This window comes from Onychostoma macrolepis, chromosome 03 (genome assembly GCF_012432095.1).
Source record: "Onychostoma macrolepis isolate SWU-2019 chromosome 03, ASM1243209v1, whole genome shotgun sequence".
Taxonomy (NCBI): Eukaryota; Metazoa; Chordata; class Actinopteri; order Cypriniformes; family Cyprinidae; genus Onychostoma; species Onychostoma macrolepis.
In genome coordinates, this window is record NC_081157.1 from 55199125 (window position 1) to 55219765 (window position 20641).

The 20641-nt window shown below is 41.1% G+C and overlaps 1 protein-coding gene across 4 annotated transcripts in view; it reads left to right on the top strand.

Annotated features, from left to right (window-relative positions):
• The window catches only part of LOC131536475 (NACHT, LRR and PYD domains-containing protein 12-like), a 31126-nt gene extending 16613 nt beyond the window's left edge, over window positions 1-14513 (top strand). For all 4 annotated transcript variants that reach the window (XM_058769418.1, XM_058769417.1, XM_058769420.1 and 1 more), the window contains exons 11-12: window positions 8620-8666; window positions 13614-14513. In XM_058769418.1, coding sequence (XP_058625401.1) covers window positions 8620-8666; window positions 13614-14170 — 604 coding nt within the window. In that variant the 3' untranslated portion in view covers window positions 14171-14513. The remainder of the gene's footprint in view (window positions 1-8619; window positions 8667-13613) is intronic.
• The last annotated feature ends 6128 nt before the right edge of the window (window positions 14514-20641 follow it).

Sequence of the window (20641 nt, forward strand, 5' to 3'; positions counted from 1 at the left end):
AAGACATACCCGCATTGTAACAAATAAATAAAAGCTTTTTGGACTTTCCCCTTACTTCAAACGAATGCTTAGTTTGTGGCTTATAATTATTATTAATAATAATAAAAAAAGGCTATACAACAAAACAGTACGATGACAAATTCACTAATATTAATCTTTGAAATTTTATTAACAATGTTAATATATTTGTATATATTTACCATCTCACTCAGCTGTCATTGCTATTTATTAGAAATAGACATTATTTATAATAAACTTTCTGGAATATATAAATCGTTGAAGTAAATAGCCAAATATAGAAAAGACAGCAATATATATCACAAATATATGTCCACTTGCTTATTTACTTCTTAACGTCATTCCAGCATCTATGACTATATTCATGGCGAGAATCAGTTAATCCATACACAAGTCTATTATACACACAAGTCATGGGGGGGGGGTCCATTTAGAATCTTCAATTCACCTAATCTGCATGTCTTTGGGCGGTGGGTGGAAACCACAGCACCCGGCGTAAACCCACGCAGACACAGGGAGAACATGCAAACTCCACACAGAAAGCTCTAACCGGAGTCCGTCTTGCTGTGAGACAACAGTGCTAACCACCGACCCACTGTGCTGCCCCTCAAATATATGTCTATACCAATATAACTCCATGTTACAATTTAAAAGCGATAGTTTTCTCAAGAATGACACTTTTCATAATATACACAGTTGTATTTTGTACCAGAATGTGAGTTTTATCTTCAGTGCAGGGGCGTAGATTACGTGGGGGACCCCCACTTTTAATATCATGTAAATTCGTCCCCCGCACTTTTTCGGGCAAGTGTGTTCGCATAGAGGTTTTCAAGAGCCGGTGTGAATAAATATAGATTTAAATTCAAAGAGACAGGATAGTCTGTGCATGATCTGATGTTTTATTTTATTTTATACCCATAATAAGGCGAGATGAACACTCCATGTGTCACAGCTCAGTCAGGCCCTTCACTCCACCAATCACAGCGATCCACCTCACCAGAGTTCTGATCACGCACACCTGCACCCAATCACATCCTCATCATCCCTCACTACAAAAGCTCCTCTCACACTCACTTCACTGTACGATCTCGTTCATTACTACATGGACTCTGACATCGCTATCTCTCAATATATCCTTCCAAGAAAAGTATTGCCTTACCTGTCTACCTTACCTTCTGTGTTCCTTCCTCCTAGTGTCTCCTTGCCTCGTAGTTTGTCCGTCAGTGAAGTGAGTGGGCGTTATTGTGGATTCCCCCGTCTTATCTTCGTGTCACGCTGTGGAAAAGAAGTGCATCCGTCATTCCATCACCCATACCATTATCCAGCGAAAGACCTCATCATATACTTACCATTCCACCATTAGTGTGCCTCACCTGCTATAAATAAACACATCTGTATTATTTCACCATTTACCTTTGTGTCCGAGTCCTTCCATAACAGAAGATCGGACCTCACCGACACCGCAGGATGAGCACCACGGATCCCTTCCAGGAGTTGGTGGATTCCCTGAAGAAATTGTTACTACAATCGCCCACACCAACGGCACCACCAGCTCCACCACCACCACCACTGCCTTCAGCCGTCAACACGAGCACTTCCCCACCGATCGTCTTCGCCAGTCCCATGGCCCGACCAGCGCCCTTCTCTGGCTCGGCGGAGGCGTGCGATGGCTTCATTCTCCAATGTACCCTGACGATCAATCTGCATCCCCATGCCTTCACCACCGATCAAGCTAAGATTGCCTAGTCGTCACCTCACTCACCGGACCCGCTCTTAAATGGGCCAAAACGATCCTCAATCAAGCTGGACCGGCAACCCGCACTTTTGCAAACTTCGTCTACCATTTCAAAGAGGTGTTCAGTGTTTCCCCCGGAGATTCTACGGTGGGTGAGCAACTTTACCAGCTTCGTCAGGGTACAACACCAATCCATCAGTATGCATTACAGTTCCGAACCTTAGCAGCCGCCAGCGGATGGAACGAGCCCTCGCTCATCACAGCATTCCGTCAAGGATTAAACCCCCGCTTACGTCTCCATCTGAGTGCCTATGATGACAACTATGGATTGGAGAAATTTATACAACTTGCCATCCGCTGTGCCAACCGCATTCAGTCATGTCCTCCGGATCAATCCTCAGCCATCGCCACTCCTCCTCTCCCTCCTCGCCGGCCAGAGACAATTGACCCTCCAGAACCAATGCAAACGAATACCACACGTCTCCCACTGTCGGAGCGGCAAAGACAAATCATCCAACGGCTATGTATGTACTGCGGAGATGATGGACATCGTGTGTTGGAATGCCCCCACGCGTCTTGGTGAGTTCGGTTTTAACTACTCTGCCTAAACTCAAACCTCTATCAACCCGAGCCCTGCTTACTGCCTGCTCCTTTGTCATATCAGTCACCGTCCTCCTCGACTCTGGTTCCGCGGGGAACTTCATCTCAGGGAATCTCGTCCAACAGCTCCGCATCCCTACCGTCGACACTCCGACGAACTATGAAGCCCAGTCCATAACGGGTCAATCCCTCACCGAAGATTCCATTTGTCTTTGCACCAAAGAAGTGTGTCTAAAAATCGGCATGTTACACCAAGAGGACATCCAACTATTGGTTCTGGAGGGTTCAACCGTGGACATCATTTTGGGTCGTCCGTGGCTGGTGCAGCATGATCCACACCTGTCTTGGAGGACAGGAGAAAAAAGTGGGGAGAAAGGTGTTTCACCCACTGCTTTCCCAACAGACCTCAACCTAATCGCCAGATCCAACCGCAGATTCCCATTGGTACCACCTCCATCGAGAGTCCTCAAGAAAAACTATCTATCAAGATCATCCCTCCATGTTATTCCCACTTTAGTGGCGTCTTCTGTCCGAAGAGAGCTGCCCAGCTACCCCCACACTGGCCATGGGACTGTGCAATTGACCTCCTTCCGGGTGAGCCAGTACCACGAGGAAAGATTTACCCACTTTCACCACCTGAGCACAAGGCCATGGAGGAGTATATTGCGGAGGCTTTACAACAGGGTTACATCGTACCATCTACCTCCCCTGCTGCATCCAGCTTCTTCTTCGTGGCCAAAAAGGACGGTGGCCTACGCCCCTGCATTGACTACCGGAAACTGAACGACATCACTGTGAAATACAGGTATCCCCTTCCTCTTGTCCCAGCAGCATTGGAACAACTACGCGGCGCCACGGTTTTCACCAAATTGGACCTCCGCAGCGCTTACAACCTCATTCGCATTAGAAAAGGAGACGAATGGAAGACTGCCTTCATAACCCCCACCGGTCATTATGAATATAGGGTGATGCCGTATGGGCTCGTAAACGCCCCTTCCGTCTTCCAGGGGTTCATGCATGAGGTGCTCCGGGAGTTCCTAAATCATTTTGTGATAGTATATATAGATGACATCCTCATCTACTCCCGGAGCCTGGCCGACCATCGCCACCACGTTGCGGAGGTCCTCCATAAACTCCGGCAATTCCACTTATACCTCAAAGCTGAAAAATGCTCCTTTCATCAATCCTCTGTTCCGTTCCTTGGTTACATCATCGACCATCGTGGCGTCCGCATGGACAAGGGGAAGGTGGAAGCTGTTACCGCCTGGCCAACTCCCACCACAATTAAAGAACTTCAACGATTCCTTGGATTCTCAAACTTCTATCTCCGGTTTATTCCCTGTTACAGCTCCACCACCAGTCCCCTCACTGACCTCCTAAAAGGAAAAGCCAAGACACTCACCTGGAACCCTCAAGCCCAGAAGGCCTTTGATGACCTCAAGACCGCCTTTACCTATGCACCGCTCCTCGCTCACCCAGACCCAGAACTCCCCTTTGTAGTTGAAGTAGACGCATCCACCACGGGCGTAGGAGCCGTCCTTTCTCAGCAGCAGGGGAAGCCTCCCAAACTCCATCCATGTGCCTATTTTTCCAAGAAACTCAGCCCGGCGGAACGGAATTATGACATCGGGAATCGGGAACTTTTGGCAGTCAAACTGGCTTTAGAAGAATGGAGGCACTGGCTGGAGGGGGCAAAACATCCATTTCTGGTCCTCACAGACCATAAGAACCTCCAATACCTACGCGATGCAAAACGACTCAATCCCAGACAAGCAAGATGGGCACTTTTCTTCACCCGATTCCATTTCACAATCTCCTACAGACCCGGTACAAAAAACATCAAAGCAGACGCTCTATCCAGGATCCACGCCCCAGAAAGCAGCAATCAAGAACCAGAAAACATTCTACCTCCAACGATCATCTCCATCCCTATCCAGTGGTCCTCTCCGTCAGTTGCCTCTTCCACACCACCCGCCAATCCGCCGGGCTGCCCACAACATCTTCAATATGTTCCCAGAACACAACGCACCCCACTTATTCGCTCTACCCACACCTCACTAGGTACTGGCCACCCAGGGGCCAACGCAACTCTTTCGCTGCTGCGTAATCGCTTCTGGTGGCCTAACATGACCAGGGACGTTAGAAGGTTTGTGCAAGGCTGCCCAGACTGCGCCATTTCCAAAAGCACCCGTCATCTCCCAGCAGGAAAACTTCACCCACTACCAATACCTCAACGTCCTTGGTCACACCTAGGGGTGGACTTCATTACAGACTTGCCCTCATCAGATGGAAAAACTTGCATACTAGTCATCGTCAATCGGTTTTCCAAATCCTGTCGCCTCATTCCACTCACTGGCCTTCCCACAGCCCTCCAGACGGCCGATCTCCTTTTCAACCACATATTCAGATACTATGGCATCCCCGAGGATATCGTATCAGATAGGGGACCCCAGTTTATTTCAAGGGTATGGAAGGCCTTCTTCTCCCTCCTAGGTGTGACCGTCAGTCTCTCATCCGGATATCACCCACAGTCTAATGGGCAGACCGAGCGCAAAATCCAGGAAATTGGGCGCTTCCTGAGAACCTTCTGCCATAGTCGCCAGAACTCCTGGAACCAGTTCCTAGGCTGGGCCGAGTATGCCCAGAACTCACTACGTCAGCAATCCACAGGTCTCACGCCCTTCCAATGCGTACTCGGCTACCAGCCTCCCCTGTTTCCCTGGTCAGGTGAACCCTCAGACGTCCCCGCCATCGATCACTGGTTCCGGGAGAGCGAGAGAGTCTGGGACACAGCTCACCATCAGCTCCAACAGGCAGTGCGCAGACAAAGGATGACAGCAGACGCCCGAAGATCCGAACCTCCCAATTTCCATCCAGGGGAGAAGGTCTGGCTGTCCACCAGGGACATAAGGCTGCCCCTGCCTTGTAAAAAACTAAGTCCCAGATTCGTTGGCCCCTTCACGATCCTGGAACGTATCAACCCCGTCACCTACAAGCTCCAATTAGCACCTCACTACAGAATTCATCCTACGTTCCACGTGTCATTGTTAAAACCCTTCTCTCCACCTCTCTCCACAGGGCCTGACTTCGAGGAAGAGACCCCTCTCCCACAGATCCTGGACGAAGGCGCGATCTACCGAGTAAAGGAGATCTTGGAATCCCGGCGTCGTGGTGGCAAGTTGGAATATCTCGTCGACTGGGAGGGCTACGGCCCTGAGGAACGCTCCTGGGTACCCAGAGACGATATCCTAGATCCACAACTCCTTGAAGAATTCCATACCACACACCCAGACCGCCCAGCACCCCGAGGCAGGGGCAGACCACCACGACGCCGAGGTCGGCCCTCAGGAGCGGGCCGTGGAGAGGGGGGTACTGTCACAGCTCAGTCAGGCCCTTCACTCCACCAATCACAGCAATTCACCTCACCAGAGTTCTGATCACGCACACCTGCACCCAATCACGTCCTCATCATCCCTCACTACAAAAGCTCCTCTCACACTCACTTCACTGTACGATCTCGTTCATTACTACATGGACTCTGACATCGCTATCTCTCAAGACCAAGAATATATCCTTCCAAGAAAAGTATTGCCTTACCTGTCTGCCTTACCTTCTGTGTTCCTTCCTCCTAGTGTCTCCTTGCCTCGTAGTTTGTCCGTCAGTGAAGTGAGTGGGCGTTATTGTGGATTCCCCCGTCTTATCTTCGTGTCACGCTGTGGAAAAGAAGTGCATCTGTCATTCCATCACCCATACCATTATCCAGCGAAAGACCTCATCATATACTTACCATTCCACCATTAGTGTGCCTCACCTGCTATAAATAAACACATCTGTATTATTTCACCATTTACCTTTGTGTCCGAGTCCTTCCGTAACACCATGCAGTGTGTGTTTCATTCATACTCAAAGCCAGAGGTCGCTCTAGCGCAGAAAGTCGTACGAGGAAATTCCTAATACGGACAAAAGCGTCCAGCTATCGCTGTATGAAAACAGTTGTTTTCACAGAAAAACAGAAACGTTTGGAAACATGAAGACAATAAACATATGATTGAGACAATATATGGTTTGTATGTAATAAATAAAGTATATGAACAATGCAGTGCTAATTGACATATCATTGATTATAGTATAGAAACTATTCTGCCTAATGTGATAAAAAAAAAAAAGTGTTTGTAGTATATAAACAAATCATTATTATTGGCTATTGTCCAGCAGTTATCTGATTTCTAAGCCAATTAAAAGCTAGAAATTAGAGAACAATTAAAGTTGCCTATACACTACAGTCAAAATATTTAGAACAGTAAGATTGTTAATGATTTTTAAAGAAGTATCTTCTCTTCACCAAGCCTGCATTTATTTGATCCAAAGTACAGTAAAACAGTAAAATTTTGAAATATTTTTACTAGGCTATTTAAAATAACTGTTTTCTATTTGAATATATTTTAAAATGTAATTTATTGTGATTTCAAAGCAAAATTTTTAGCATCATTACTCCAGTCACACAATCCTTCAGAAATCATTATGATATTTCTGATTTGCTGCTCAAAAAACATTTATTATTATTATGATGTTGAAAACAGAGTATAATTTTTTCAGGTTTCTTTGATGAATAGAATGCTCAGAAGAACAGCATTTATCTGAAATAGAAATGTTTTGTAACATTATAAATGTCTTTATCATCACTTTTGATCAATTTTGCTAAATAGAAGTATTAATTTCTGTAATTTATTTTCCAAAAAAAAAAAAATTATACTGACTCTAGTTTTTGAATGGTAAAGTTTATAATATTACAAAAACTTTTTATTTCACGTAAATGCTGATCTAGCCGAACTTCAAACAAAATATTGTCAAAACAAAGTGGTATTTATTGTAAAACCATGCAGAAATCAATAATAAGAAAAAGACATATAATAAACTATTTACACATTAAATCCAATTAACAAACCAAAACAAATAAATAAACGCAAGTGAAAAGGAACGCAAAGGTGCCAAAGGAAAGAAAATAACAAAGCCCAACTACCTTACAATGAAACCTCTAAACTAACTAAAAATAAAAAAATAAAGAAAAGATCTTCAGCGTTTACACGCCATAACTAAACTGCTCTAACTAACAAACATAACTTACAAGTGTGGCGCTCGCTTCTAACCTGGTGTTTCTCTACAGTAGTGTTTCTGCGTGATGCACTATGTAGGTCACATGACATCTTCTCCGTCCTCTCGCGATCAGAAATCATAGAACGAATTACAAAATGTGTAATGGCACAGCAAAGGGGATAACGTTAAACACACTGTAACTGTCACTAAGACAACAAACAATCACCAAGGCTTGAAAGACGTCGAACAGAAAGACAAACAAAGTAGCAACGTTCACTCGAGCGTCGTTTTAAACTGTAACGGGAGATCCTGATTGGCAGCGAGGGCGGCGACGTCACGCAGGTTAATAATGATTGACATCTGCCCGGACGAATGGCAATCCAGAGGGATGAGCCTAAGAAACTGACAGATCAAGAGAGAGGGAAAGAGCAAAAACAAACAGGCACACGCACACCTATTGGGCCGGAACAGAACCTTCATAGTACAGAAGCACTGTAGAAACACAGTACTGTTTACAAGAAGTTTCTGAGAGTGCAGTTAGATACAAGAGAAGTCCCACTGTGAAAGTAATGCAGTTATTAACCTGGAATATACTGTCATTTCACACTCACATTATTAACAGTGCACCATTCACTTAAGCTTCATCCCTTTGGCCACCCTGCTCACAACTGCATTCCTTTCTCTGTTTTCTGGACAAGAACTGAGTTTATTTAGACACAGAACCATCTATTTATGTCCACAACACAGACGTTTCAGGAGAGAGTAAAGAAGACAGCGATCCGGCACCGCAAGAGGCAGTCATCGCTTTAGCTGTTCATTTCACGGTCTGGTTTTATTTGGTTTAATGTGCTTTAGACCAGTCCAGTCTCTGTGAAACCAAACAAGACCAGTGAGAAAATCCTGAGCAGATTGAGTGATTTCTTTTTTCTTGTTATTTGCTGTGAGATTTAGTCGATCCGTGAGAGACAGAGTCTGAAAGTGTGTGAGAGCTGCAACCCTGATGCTATGCTATTCTAACATGTTTAGCGTGTTGCTAACATCTGGAATATTGCTAGTATGTTTAAAGCATGGTTTAACATGTGGTTTTATCTTGATTATATTGTTTTCAAAATCATTGGAAGCCAAGATCATAATCAAAAATATAATAATATGACTCTGTGTGTGTTTTATAGTGTGGATCATGGAGGAGAATCCAGAATTACAGCAGGACTACACAAATGTAAGTACACTACAGACACACACACACACACACACACACACACACGCACACATTCACTCACTCACTCACACACACACACACACACACTCTCACACACACGCACGCATGCACTCACTCACTCACACACACACACACACACGTCAAGTCAAGTTGAGCTTTATTGTCATTCCGCTACATGCGGGGGCATACAGTGGAACGAAATGTCGTGCCTCACAGGACCACGGTGCTACATAAATACAGGCATACATCAATGAAGTAAAACAATATAAGCATATACACAACTATCCTACTGATAGATTTGACTATAAATATACTATATATATATTTTTTTTTTACCTATACATAAACTAAAACATACAAACTATACAAACTATACGAGTGCTTCAGATAAATACTGTACATGTGCGAAGAGAAACATTGTGAGTCAGCATCTGGCTGGGGAACAGTGCAGGATGATTTGTAGTGCATGAGCATGTAAACATACATATATTACTGAGTCTTTTTGTGGGATCGTATACACACAGCAGTGTGTGTGGAAAGTGACTAGTGCGCATAGAGGAGGAGAGTGTGCTACTACAGGTGGTTTGTACAGGCCCACTCACCTGCGTGTAGCACACTTCGATTGCACAAAAAAAGTTCCATAAGTTTCAGATGGTCCATGTTTCAGGAGGTATGGGGTTTGTATGGGGGTTCAGAGAGGGGCGGGGTGATTTGAGTTCAGGGCTCTCACAGCCTGGGAGAAAAAGCTGTTGAGCATCTCTGGTTTGCTATCCTTGTGGGGACTCTCCATAGGCATAATGGTTTTTATACTGTACTTACTGTATGTGCTATTGTCCTACACCAACCCTACACCTAAACCTACCCCTTACAAGAGACTGTGCATTTCAACTTTCCCCCCCAAAAAACTCACTCTGTATGATTTATAAGCGTTTTGAAAAGTGGGGACATGGGTCAATGTCCTGAGATGTCACCTTCACCTTGTAATACCTGTCATACCTTTGTCATTATACACATCTATGTCCTGACTTTTCACAAAAACGCGCACACTCACTCAGTCACTCACACACACACACACACACACACACTCTGTTTTTGTGCTTTAGAAGGACTCTGATGTCCAAACCAGTAAAACAGGTGGTTTAAAGGGGTCATGAATTGAGAAATCAATTGTTCCTCAATCTTTTGACACAAGAGGTCACTGTACTTTAAAAAAATGAACTCAAAACTTTCTCATGAGTCTAAAATCAGCTTATATTGAAGGAAAGCTGCTAAAACGGCTCTCTTTATCTTTAATAAAATTTCAGACCACGTCAGTAATATCTGGTCATTTGTTTGCTTCATTTTACCGTGGATTTGTTTTAACAAGACACAGTTTGATGCAGGATTTTCTGAGAGAATGAAACTAAAAGATGATGTTGTGTGACTATATTGGATCAGACAGTAATATCACAACACACAAGTGAGAGTAACTGTGTTTATTACTACTGCTTTGTCTGTTATTACAGATCGTTTGATATTTACTGAGTATTTATACGTTTTAATCACAGCAGCGTCCATCTATGAAGGATGTAGTCATGCAGAATTTTACATTGTTTACATGAAACAGTGTAATTTGTGAGTTATACTGCAGAAAAATAATATCTAAACTTGATTTGCCACAAACAATGAAATACAACGTGTAATACGCATAAATAGCATCAACAACATCTTACTGTAGCATCTTCAGCTAAACACTAAAATAAGAGTGTAAGCTAACTACTTCACAAATACATAAAGAATAAATAGTAAAATAGGTCATTTTCACATATTTTGTTTATTTGACTATACAATTCTAAAAGAATGTGCTATTTTCAAGTGCAAGCTGTCATTTTTTTCAGAAAACAAATGGCTTTCAAAAAAGTACAGTTTTTGACCATTACTCTTGTGTGGTGAGTTTGTAAACAGAATTTAAATAGACAAAAATAAAAAAAAACCGTGGTAATTTTTCTGTTTTTTATTTTGAAAAGAAATTACCGTAATAAGCCATATATTGCTGAAAAGTGCATGTTATCTGCTGTCAGGAGCAATCTGAATTATTTTGATAGTGCAAATGGTAAAAGAGTTATGGTGAGATGAATACAGCTTGGTGTGATGTGTTGGCGCCGGTGTGAAAGGGTTAATAACAGTTGTTGCAGGCTGCAGTATTCTTGGTAGGGCTGTAAGTTTCAGAATTTTTTGGAATCGAGAATCGATTCGATAACAAAATTAACAAACTGTACATTGTTAATGTTCTGGTTATTTTGTTTCAATAACACTGATAGAGCTTGTGGTTTATCTGTCAATCAGATGCGCTCTTGGTCACTGATCTGTGCTTGTGACATTTTCTTTTAGAATTATTGGCTGATAGAAATATTTTAGAATGGAAATAAGATCCTCAATCAGGTCATGATCTATTCTGTCGTGCAGCGCTCAAAATTGTGGACAACATAAGCCAGTTCCACCGTAAAATAACCCCCGAATCCTTTTTTTTTTTTTTCTTTTGAACTGGTTCATTAAAAACTATCAGAAAGAACATTTTCATGGAAACGAGTCAGACTTCTAATCACTTTTAGCGAGCATGAGGCGAAGGGTAATACATAAAAATGAAAGATTATTTTTTTATATATAAAAGATCTTTTATCTCACAACTGTAATTGGCTTTTATCGAGCATGAGGGAGGCGAATGGTGCTTCTCAAACGGGTGCTTCTACATCCTCAAATTCTGATGATCTCAGTACAGACTCGTTTCCTTTCAGTTTATTTTCGTGAATTTAAATGTGTGCAGCCTTCGTAGGATGCAGCCTTCGTAGGATGCAGCCTTCGTAGGATGCAGCCTTCCATTTGAGAGGCACCCATAGATAAGCTTTGTTGAGGAATTGATTCCTCTTAATGGGATCGATTCCCAACGCCTCGGAATCGAGGAATCGATCGATTCCCAGCTCTAATTCTCAGTGTTTGAGCTGCAGGTTCATTCATCGTCTGACAGTCGTTTGACGATATGATATTTAGGTGCTACACAAGGACAGTCACACTCCTGAAATGACCTGATTGGGATTTTTAGGGTCCAGCTCATTTTACAGCAGAGACCAGTGTGATTTACAGTTACATGACCATAAACATCACACAAACCTGACAATACGCTTCATTAGCAAGACTGAGGTGATTAAAGATACTGGATCTTAAACACAACACACGACAGAACTGAACCTGGAACACAGGAGGAGATATTTAGCAGAAAGTCAGGGTCGGTCTTAACCTCGGACACGACACCATTCACGTTTACACAATGATCATCAGACTCAGACCGGCCCTGATATTCTGCTAAACATCTCCTTCTCTGCTCCACTGAAGACACTCAGTCATACGGGTTTGGAAACATGAGGCTGATGAAACGACGACAGAACTGTTCAGATACTATTCCTTTAACAGTTAAACTTCTGGATTTCTAGAGTCAGATCGTAGTCTGTACTGCTGCCGCACATCAGTTTCACACGATGGAAAATCAGCAAGAAAACTGATAATCTTAACCATGACAGCAAATGAGACTCAGGAAGTGACATCACTCACTCCGGCTTTTCCTTTTCCAGCTAATTAGCCTTTTTCACACAACAGCAGCCAAACTTATTATTGTTATACCCGCTATTATTATTATTATTATTATTAAAGTAATGTTGTATTTTCTCTCCTTTGCATTAATGTGATGGAGTAAATGTACGTTATATAATGCGCTTACATGACCCAGTATGGATATATTAACACCTCTATCCAGAAGGGCGGTGTTGAAGGGTTCTCCGGGTGCTTGGAGCATACAGGGGTCCTCAGCCAACTCATCCAAGAAGCGAAGGAGAAGAAAGGCAGCCTAACAGTTGTCTGGCTTGACTTTGCGAATGCATATGGGTCTATTCCCCATAACTTGATCCAAGTTGCTTTGGACTACTACCACATCCCACATAACATCCAGGGCATGATCACCAGTTATCTTTAAAAAAAAAAACTAGCAAAAACACACTTCAGTCCTCTGTCCCAGAGCGAAGACAACAATTCAGATATATATATATAAAAAGAAAATTTACAAAGAAAAAGGACAGTCAGTTTAACAAAGGATATAGGGAGCAATGGCTCAGGAGAGGGCAAGGCCTAAAATAACAAACAAAACGATTAACTAACTAATTTTAGGAGCAGCTAACTTACCTCAAATGCCCAAAAGAAAAAAAGAAATAAACAACATAAAACTTCCCTTAACTCCCTAACTGAACCAAAAACAGGGATGAAGGTAATATTCAAAGAAAAAGGCACTCTCTCCCTACAGCTTCCCTTTTAACTCACATAATATACAGAAAAAGAATACACTAACGGTCACTTATCTTAGGCTCTTCAACAAAGCAACAACTATTAGCCACTTGCTAATGCACCACTCAAAATCTAAGGATAAACAACCATCCAACAAGTTCAGTCTGAAGCAGGGGAGAAGTGTGTCTCTCTCTCTGGGCAGCAAACACTGGACTGCCATATATACTCCACTCTCAGCCACAGGCATGCTCTGATAACGAGCTACAGGTGATGATGATTCAGCCTAGAGGAGAGTGAGAGAGAGAGAGAGAGAGAGAGAGAGAGAAACCAAGCACAGCACACACAACCACGCCCACACATTTGTACCAGAAAACAACACATACGTCCAGGGACGTAACACCAGGTCAATCATTTAGAGGAGGTGTGAAGTGAGATCTCTGAACATTTCAACACTCTTATATAATATTCTCAGAAAAGACTGTTAAAACATACATATAAGATGAGAATATATATCAGAATGTGTTCTGTGACACAGGTTTAGGTTTAGTGCAGGTTATTATATTAAAGATCATGTGTTTGTGTGTCTGATTTAATAACTCATTCATGATTCCTGATTGTGATGTGTTTTCTCTCCATCAGATTCCCATCAGTTCACTCTGGATCTGAACACAGTGAATAAACTCCTCCGTCTGTCTGAGAACAACAGAGTGATTACTAACACTGACACAGTCCAGCCGTATCCTGATCATCCAGACAGATTTGATGAGTGTCCTCAGGTGTTGTGTAGAGAGAGTGTGTGTGGACGCTGTTACTGGGAGATCGAGTGGAGCGGAATACAAGTGTCTATATCAGTGTCATATAAGAGCATCAGGAGGAAAAGAGGAGGTGATGAGTGTGGGTTTGGATATAATGATCGGTCCTGGACTCTGTACTGCACTCTTGTCGGTTACACATTCATACACAATAACATAGAGACTCATCTCCTTGTAGAGCCCATCATCAACAGAACAGGAGTGTTTGATGATGAGGATGATATCTATAGAGTAGGAGTGTATGTGGATCAGGGCGCAGGAACTCTGTCCTTCTACGATGTCTCTGACACAATGAGACACATCCACACACTCCAGACCACATTCACTCAGCCGCTCTATGCTGGGTTTACTGTTAGTCCTCGATCATCAGTGAAACTGTGTTGATGAATCAGAAGAGACTGAAGAGAGATTCTACCCATAATGCTTTGAGCTGCGTGATGAATCACTAACAGATGTTACAGAGTCTCTTCATCACATTAATATGAACATCAATCAGAATAAATGTGTGTCAGAAATCCTCACAGAGAGTCAGATCAGTCATTTATTCAGAAAATATTCATGTTATCATTCGTCTCATTTTTCTGGATTGTTTTTGTGCACAAATAATAAAACACAACGACAGATCATCTTGAGATCAGATTGTAATTGATGAATATGTAATATGTAATCTCTATTTCTAGTTTCTCACTGTAAAGATGCTTTGAATAAAATAAAGCTGATTATTAAATGCTGTTTTTTTTATTTTTTACAGGACAATAGTATGTAGTATTACAATATAATATATATCTGTTAATGTGCTGAAATATATATTTGTAACAATAAGTGCTGGGGGCGTGGCTTGTGGGCGTGGTCAGATCCTCCTTTTTTGTCTCTCGCTGATCACGTGCCTGAAAACATCTTCAGAGGAAGAACATGACAGAATATTTCATTTAAAATATTTTATAATATTTACTAAATATTTACTTTTTTCTTCTGAGTTTGAAAGTGTTTTAATGACAATAGATTCATCAGAAAAATCGAATATTTTTATTACTTAAACATGTAAAAATGTGTTAAAATATGTAAAAACGTTGCTGATTGATTTGAACAAGTCAATATATAATGCAAATATTACTTGAGCTGAAGTATTTGTGTCAATACTGGAGTCATTTTATTGATTTAACTATTATTTGAATTATAGAAAACAAATGTTACAATTGCAATAATTATATTGTACTGTAAAATAAAACTAATTAATAATAATAATAATTCATATTTTAGTTATTTATTTTATATTAATTTTATTATTTTCAGTATATCAAAAAGGAAATGTTACAATTGCAATGATCCTACTGCACTAAAAATGATAATAATAAATAAAAAATAGGTATTTATAAATAATAATAATTTATTTATTGCTAATTATAACAATTACCCAAAACCATAAAAAGTTACTATAAAATAAAAACTCAGTATTCAATAATAATAATAACAGTAGTAGTAGTAGTAAACAACCAAAATATAAATTTTATTTTATTATTATTTTAATTACAAATTATACAAATAATTATTAAATAAAACAGTGCAAATATACCACAATTGCAATACTCTAATGTAATGTAAAATAAAAACTATTTAATAATAATAATAAACAACCAAAAATATGAATTTTATTTTATATTTTTTATTATTAAAGGGGTGGTTTACTGCTTTTTTTCTTTGCTTGATTGTGTTTATGGGGTGCAATATAACATGTCTTCGTGTTTCGTTTGTTAAAAAACGCCTTATTTTTCATATATTTCACCTTTATTGTAAGCCACTTTCTCCTCTGTCATTTGAACGACCTGATTCTATGAAACCACTCCCTCAGAAACAGGCAATGGGTTCAGATTGGTTAGTTGGGCCGGTGTGTTGTGATTGGCTAAACTGCGTACTGCACATTGTCCGGAAACTTCACTCCCATTACCTTCACGGGCGACAGCTGCATGTGCTGCGGTCAAATGTAAATAATGGTGTCAATATTGCCGTATCAGTTTGAGCCAGAATCAGACCCAGAAAGCGGTAATGAAGAGAGTCAAGCAGAACTTCCGCAAGCATGGCTCTTACAAACGTTTCTGAATGGAAGTTTGCTGTTGTGATTACATATCATTTTTTGAAGTTTGTACACGTTTGTCTTATACACACAAAATAGCATCGAACTAACTGGCTACTATAACCAAACAGCGTTGGCTTGTGTTTACGGTCTTGATCAAATCGAAAAATCACGTCATAAAGTATACATGGAAAATACATTTACAAAATTAGTACATAATTACAAATTCGGGTTCAAAATGTTTGTACGCGTTTGTCATAGACACACGAAATAGCATTTAACTAACTGGCTACTAAAGCCAGCGTTGGCATTTGTTTACGTCCTTGATAAAACTAAAACATTACGTCTGAAATTATACATGCAAATACATTTAAAATGATGAAATCTTACTTACAGGTTGTGGCCCAACAACTGCTGCCTCTGGTTTTAAAGCTGGAACTGCTCCATGTTTTAGTAATAGTTTCTGTGTGAATCCGGCATTGAACTCGTGTAGATTCTGGAAGCTGTCTTCCGTAAAATTAGATTAGATTAGATTAGATTAGATTCAACTTTATTGTCATTACACAAGTACAGGTACAGGGCAACGAAATGCAGTTTAGGTCTAACCAGAAGTGCAATAGCAGCAAGTGCAGGATATACAATGGTTGAATAAGTGCAGGACAAGGATATGTACTGAATATATGTATAAATATATATAGAAAGATGGTTATTAATATAAACAGAATTTACAGGTGAATATGTATAGTGAATAAATATACAGATGGCTATTACTATAAACAGAATTTACAGGTGATATGTACTATCAATATAATATATATACAGATGACTATTACTATAAACAAGGTGTAAAAGTGCAGTGGAAGTGATTGCATATTACAATTAGACATACGATGCAAAATGTTAATGTAAACATTGATAATGTAAACAACAGTCGGCAGTGCAAATGAGCATAGTCCAATTTAGGTATGGTAGTGCAAGATACAAAAGTAAACAGTTGTTACTGTAATAAAATTTACATTCAGTAGTGCAAATAAGGCAGATGTGAGGTAGGAGAGAAGAGTTAATAATATATGAGGAAGTGGATCAACGGGGTTAGAGTTCAGTAAAGAGACAGCTCTGGGGAAGAAACTGTTCTTTAATCTGCTGGTCCTGGTCCGAGGCACCTGAAACGCCTGCCGGAGGGCAGGAGAGAAAACAGTCTGTGGGCTGGGTGAGAGGAGTCCTTAAGGATGCTGCGAGCTCGATGCAGACAGCGTTTCCTCTGGATGTGTTCGATGGCAGGTAGTGGAGTCCCTGTGATGCGCTGGGCAGTTTTCACCACCGCTGCAGTGCCTTGCGCTCCGCAACAGAGCAGCTCCCATACCATACTGTGACACAGTTGGTCAGGATGCTTTCTATTGCGGAGCGATAGAAGTTCACCAGGATAGCAGAGGAGAGCTGATTCTTCCTCAGTGTCCTCAGAAAGAAGAGGCGCTGGTGAGCCTTCTTGACCAGGCTGGAGGTGTTGGTTTTCCACAACATGTCCGCCGAGATGTGGATCCCCAGGAACTTGAAACTGGAGACACGCTCAACAGCCATTCCATTGATGTGGATGGTGTCGTGTGTGCCTCTTGACTCCTTCCTGAAGTCCACGATGAGCTCCTTCGTTTTGGTGGTGTTGAGGAGCAGGTTATTTTCAGTGCACCATGTGGCCAGGTGCTGGATCTCCTCCCTGTAGGCAGTCTCATCGTTGTTACTGATGAGGCCAATCACCGTGGTGTCGTCTGCAAACTTGACGATGGAATTAGATCCATACACAGGCTTGCAGTCGGAGGTGAAGAGGGAGTAGAGAAACGGGCTTAGCACACAGCCCTGTGGTACACCAGTGTTAAGTGTGATGGATGTGGAGCAGGTGAATCCTGATCGAACATTCTGGGGTCTGTTGGTCAGGAAGTCCAAAATCCAGTTACACATTGAGGTATTGATGCCCAGGTCTCCAAGTTTGGCTATTAACTTGGTTGGGATGACAGTGTTGAATGCTGAGCTGAAGTCAACAAACAGCATACGTGCATAAGTGTTCTTATTGTCCAGGTGAGTGAGCACAGAGTGCAGTGCCATGGAAACTGCATCCTCTGTGCTCCTATTGCTACGGTAGGCAAACTGGTGTGAGTCCAATGTGGATGGTAGAGAGTCTTTTAGGTGTTCCAGGACCAGCCGCTCAAAGCACTTCATGACGATGGGTGTGAGTGCTACAGGGCGGTAGTCATTAGGGCACCACGGACTAGAGTGTTTTGGCACTGGCACAATGGAAGTGCATTTAAAGCATGTTGGTACGGCTGCTTGGGCAAGAGACAGATTGAAAATGTCTGTGAAAACCCCAGCGAGCTGCTCCGCACATGCCCTGAGAACACGACCAGGGATGTTGTCTGGTCCAGCAGCCTTGTGCGTGCTGATCCGGCTCAGTTCCTTGCAGACATCTGTGGAGGAGAGTATGATTGGTGGGTGGTCAGCTGAGGGATTGAGCTTGGTGGCAGTTTCTCTGTTGTCTCTTTCAAAGCAAGCATAAAAGTAATTTAGCTCGTTCAGGAAGTTGATATCAGTGGCTGCGGGGGTGGAGTGGGTGGGTTTGTAGTCACTGATGGCCTGAATGCCCTGCCACATGCGTTGAGGGTCAGAGTTGGAAAAGTGTCCCTCTATCTTTAGCTTGTAGCAGTGCTTGGCCTTTTTGATGCCCCTCTTCAGGTTTGCTCTGGATGTGCTGTAGGCTTGTGCATCTCCTGATCTGAAGGCAGTGTTGCGTGACTTCAACAGGAGTCGCACTTCCTTGTTCATCCAAGGCTTCTGATTTGGATATGTGGTGATCTGTTTCTGGGTTGTAACACTGTCAATGGTGATATTGATATGATCCAATACAGAGGAGGTGTAAGAGTCAATGTCTGTGTGAGCGCCACTGGTGGCTTGAGAAGCAAACATACTCCAGTCTGTGTGTAGAAACCTTTCCTGGAGTGTGGAATCTGCCCCCGCAGGCCACACCTTGATGGTCTTCACTGATGGCTTCACACGGTTGATGAGGGGTGCATATTTGGGGGTGAGGAACAAAGAAAGGTGATCTGACTGTCCCAGGTGGGGGAGGGGTGTCGCCACGTAAGCTCCAGCCATGTTTGTGTAAACATGGTCTAAGGTTTTGTTTCCTCTGGTGTGACAGGAAACATGCTGGTGAAACTTGGGTAGCACTGACTTTAAGTTTGAGTGATTAAAGTCACCTGCAACAATAAAAGCCGCTTCCGGGTGATCAGTCTGTTGTTTACTGATGGCTGCGTGAAGTTCTTTCATAGCAAGCTTGGCATCAGCATCCGGGGGAATATAGGCTGCAGTTATAATGGTGGAAGTGAACTCCCGCGGTAGTGCTGCGCAGTAAAATGCGCAGCACAGAGAGCTAAATTAGGATTGTAATTGTCAGGAACATAATCAAACATAAATTTTAACCATTTTTGACGAACTACAGCATCTGTAGGAAGCCCGAACACAGAAGACCTGACAGCTGGGTGAAAATAACACCGTTTCGACGGCATGGCTACAACTCTCCACTATAACTCTTCCTCTTTGACAAAGCCGCAGAACATGGCCTTGCCCCCTCTTTGGTATGTTCCGGAGGGAGGGGTTGATGGGTTTGTTACGTATGCAACCCGGGAAGTATCTCATTGTAGTCCCATATGAGTCGTTTTTGTAGGCATTAAACTTCCTGATTTTTAAAAGACGATATCTCCGCTTACGTTCAGCGCAGCAACTTTGCAGATACTGTTCATGTACCAACAGCAACATTACACACTATTTAAAATGAAAAAAGTGAAATCGCAGTAAACTACCCCTTTAAACCTTTATTTAACCAGGAATTTAAAAACTCTGGAGATTTAAAATCTCATTTACAAGAGGGTCCTGGCCAAGATAGGCAGCACATTTAGCTGCCTGCATATATATGTTATCACAGTAATCCAACACTGACAAAAATGTAGCTGCTACGAAAGAGTAGTAATTGTAATTTCAGTCATTTTAATTATAACAAAAAGTAATTATTAAAATAAAACAAATCAACAAAGAAAGGTTAGCCAAATATTTAAAAGTAATAATAATAAAAATAGTAATTTTATTTGTTGTCTTTATAAATTATAACAATTAAACAAGTTCATCAAAAAAATCATATTGTACTGTAAAATAAAATGTCAGTATTTAGTAGGAAAAATAATACATTTTATTTTATTATTTAAATAAAATTGTTATTATTAATAGTTACTTTTGCAGTAATTGCACTGTAAAACAAAAAGTGAGACAAAAAATAAATCAAAATAATATATTTATATATTAATTTGATTATTTTCAGTATGTCAAAAAGGAAAGGTTACAATTGCAATGAACCTACTGTACTAAAAAAAACAACAAAAAAAACAATGGGTATTTAAAGATAATAAAATCCTAAATATTTTATTTATTTATTTATTTATACAATTACCCAAAACCATATAAAGTTACTATAAAATAAAAACTCAGTATTCAGTAGTAGTAATAATAATAATAATAATAATAATAATAATAATAAATTATTATTATTGTTGTTGTTATTACTTTTATATGAATTTTATTTTATTAAAGTAACAAAATATAACATCTTTAATATGTAATATTTGTTACAATTGCAATAATCATATTGTACTGTAAAATAAAATGTCAGTATTTAGTAGGAAAAATAATACATTTTATTTTATTATTTAAATAAAATTGTTATTATTAATAGTTACTTTTGCAGTAAT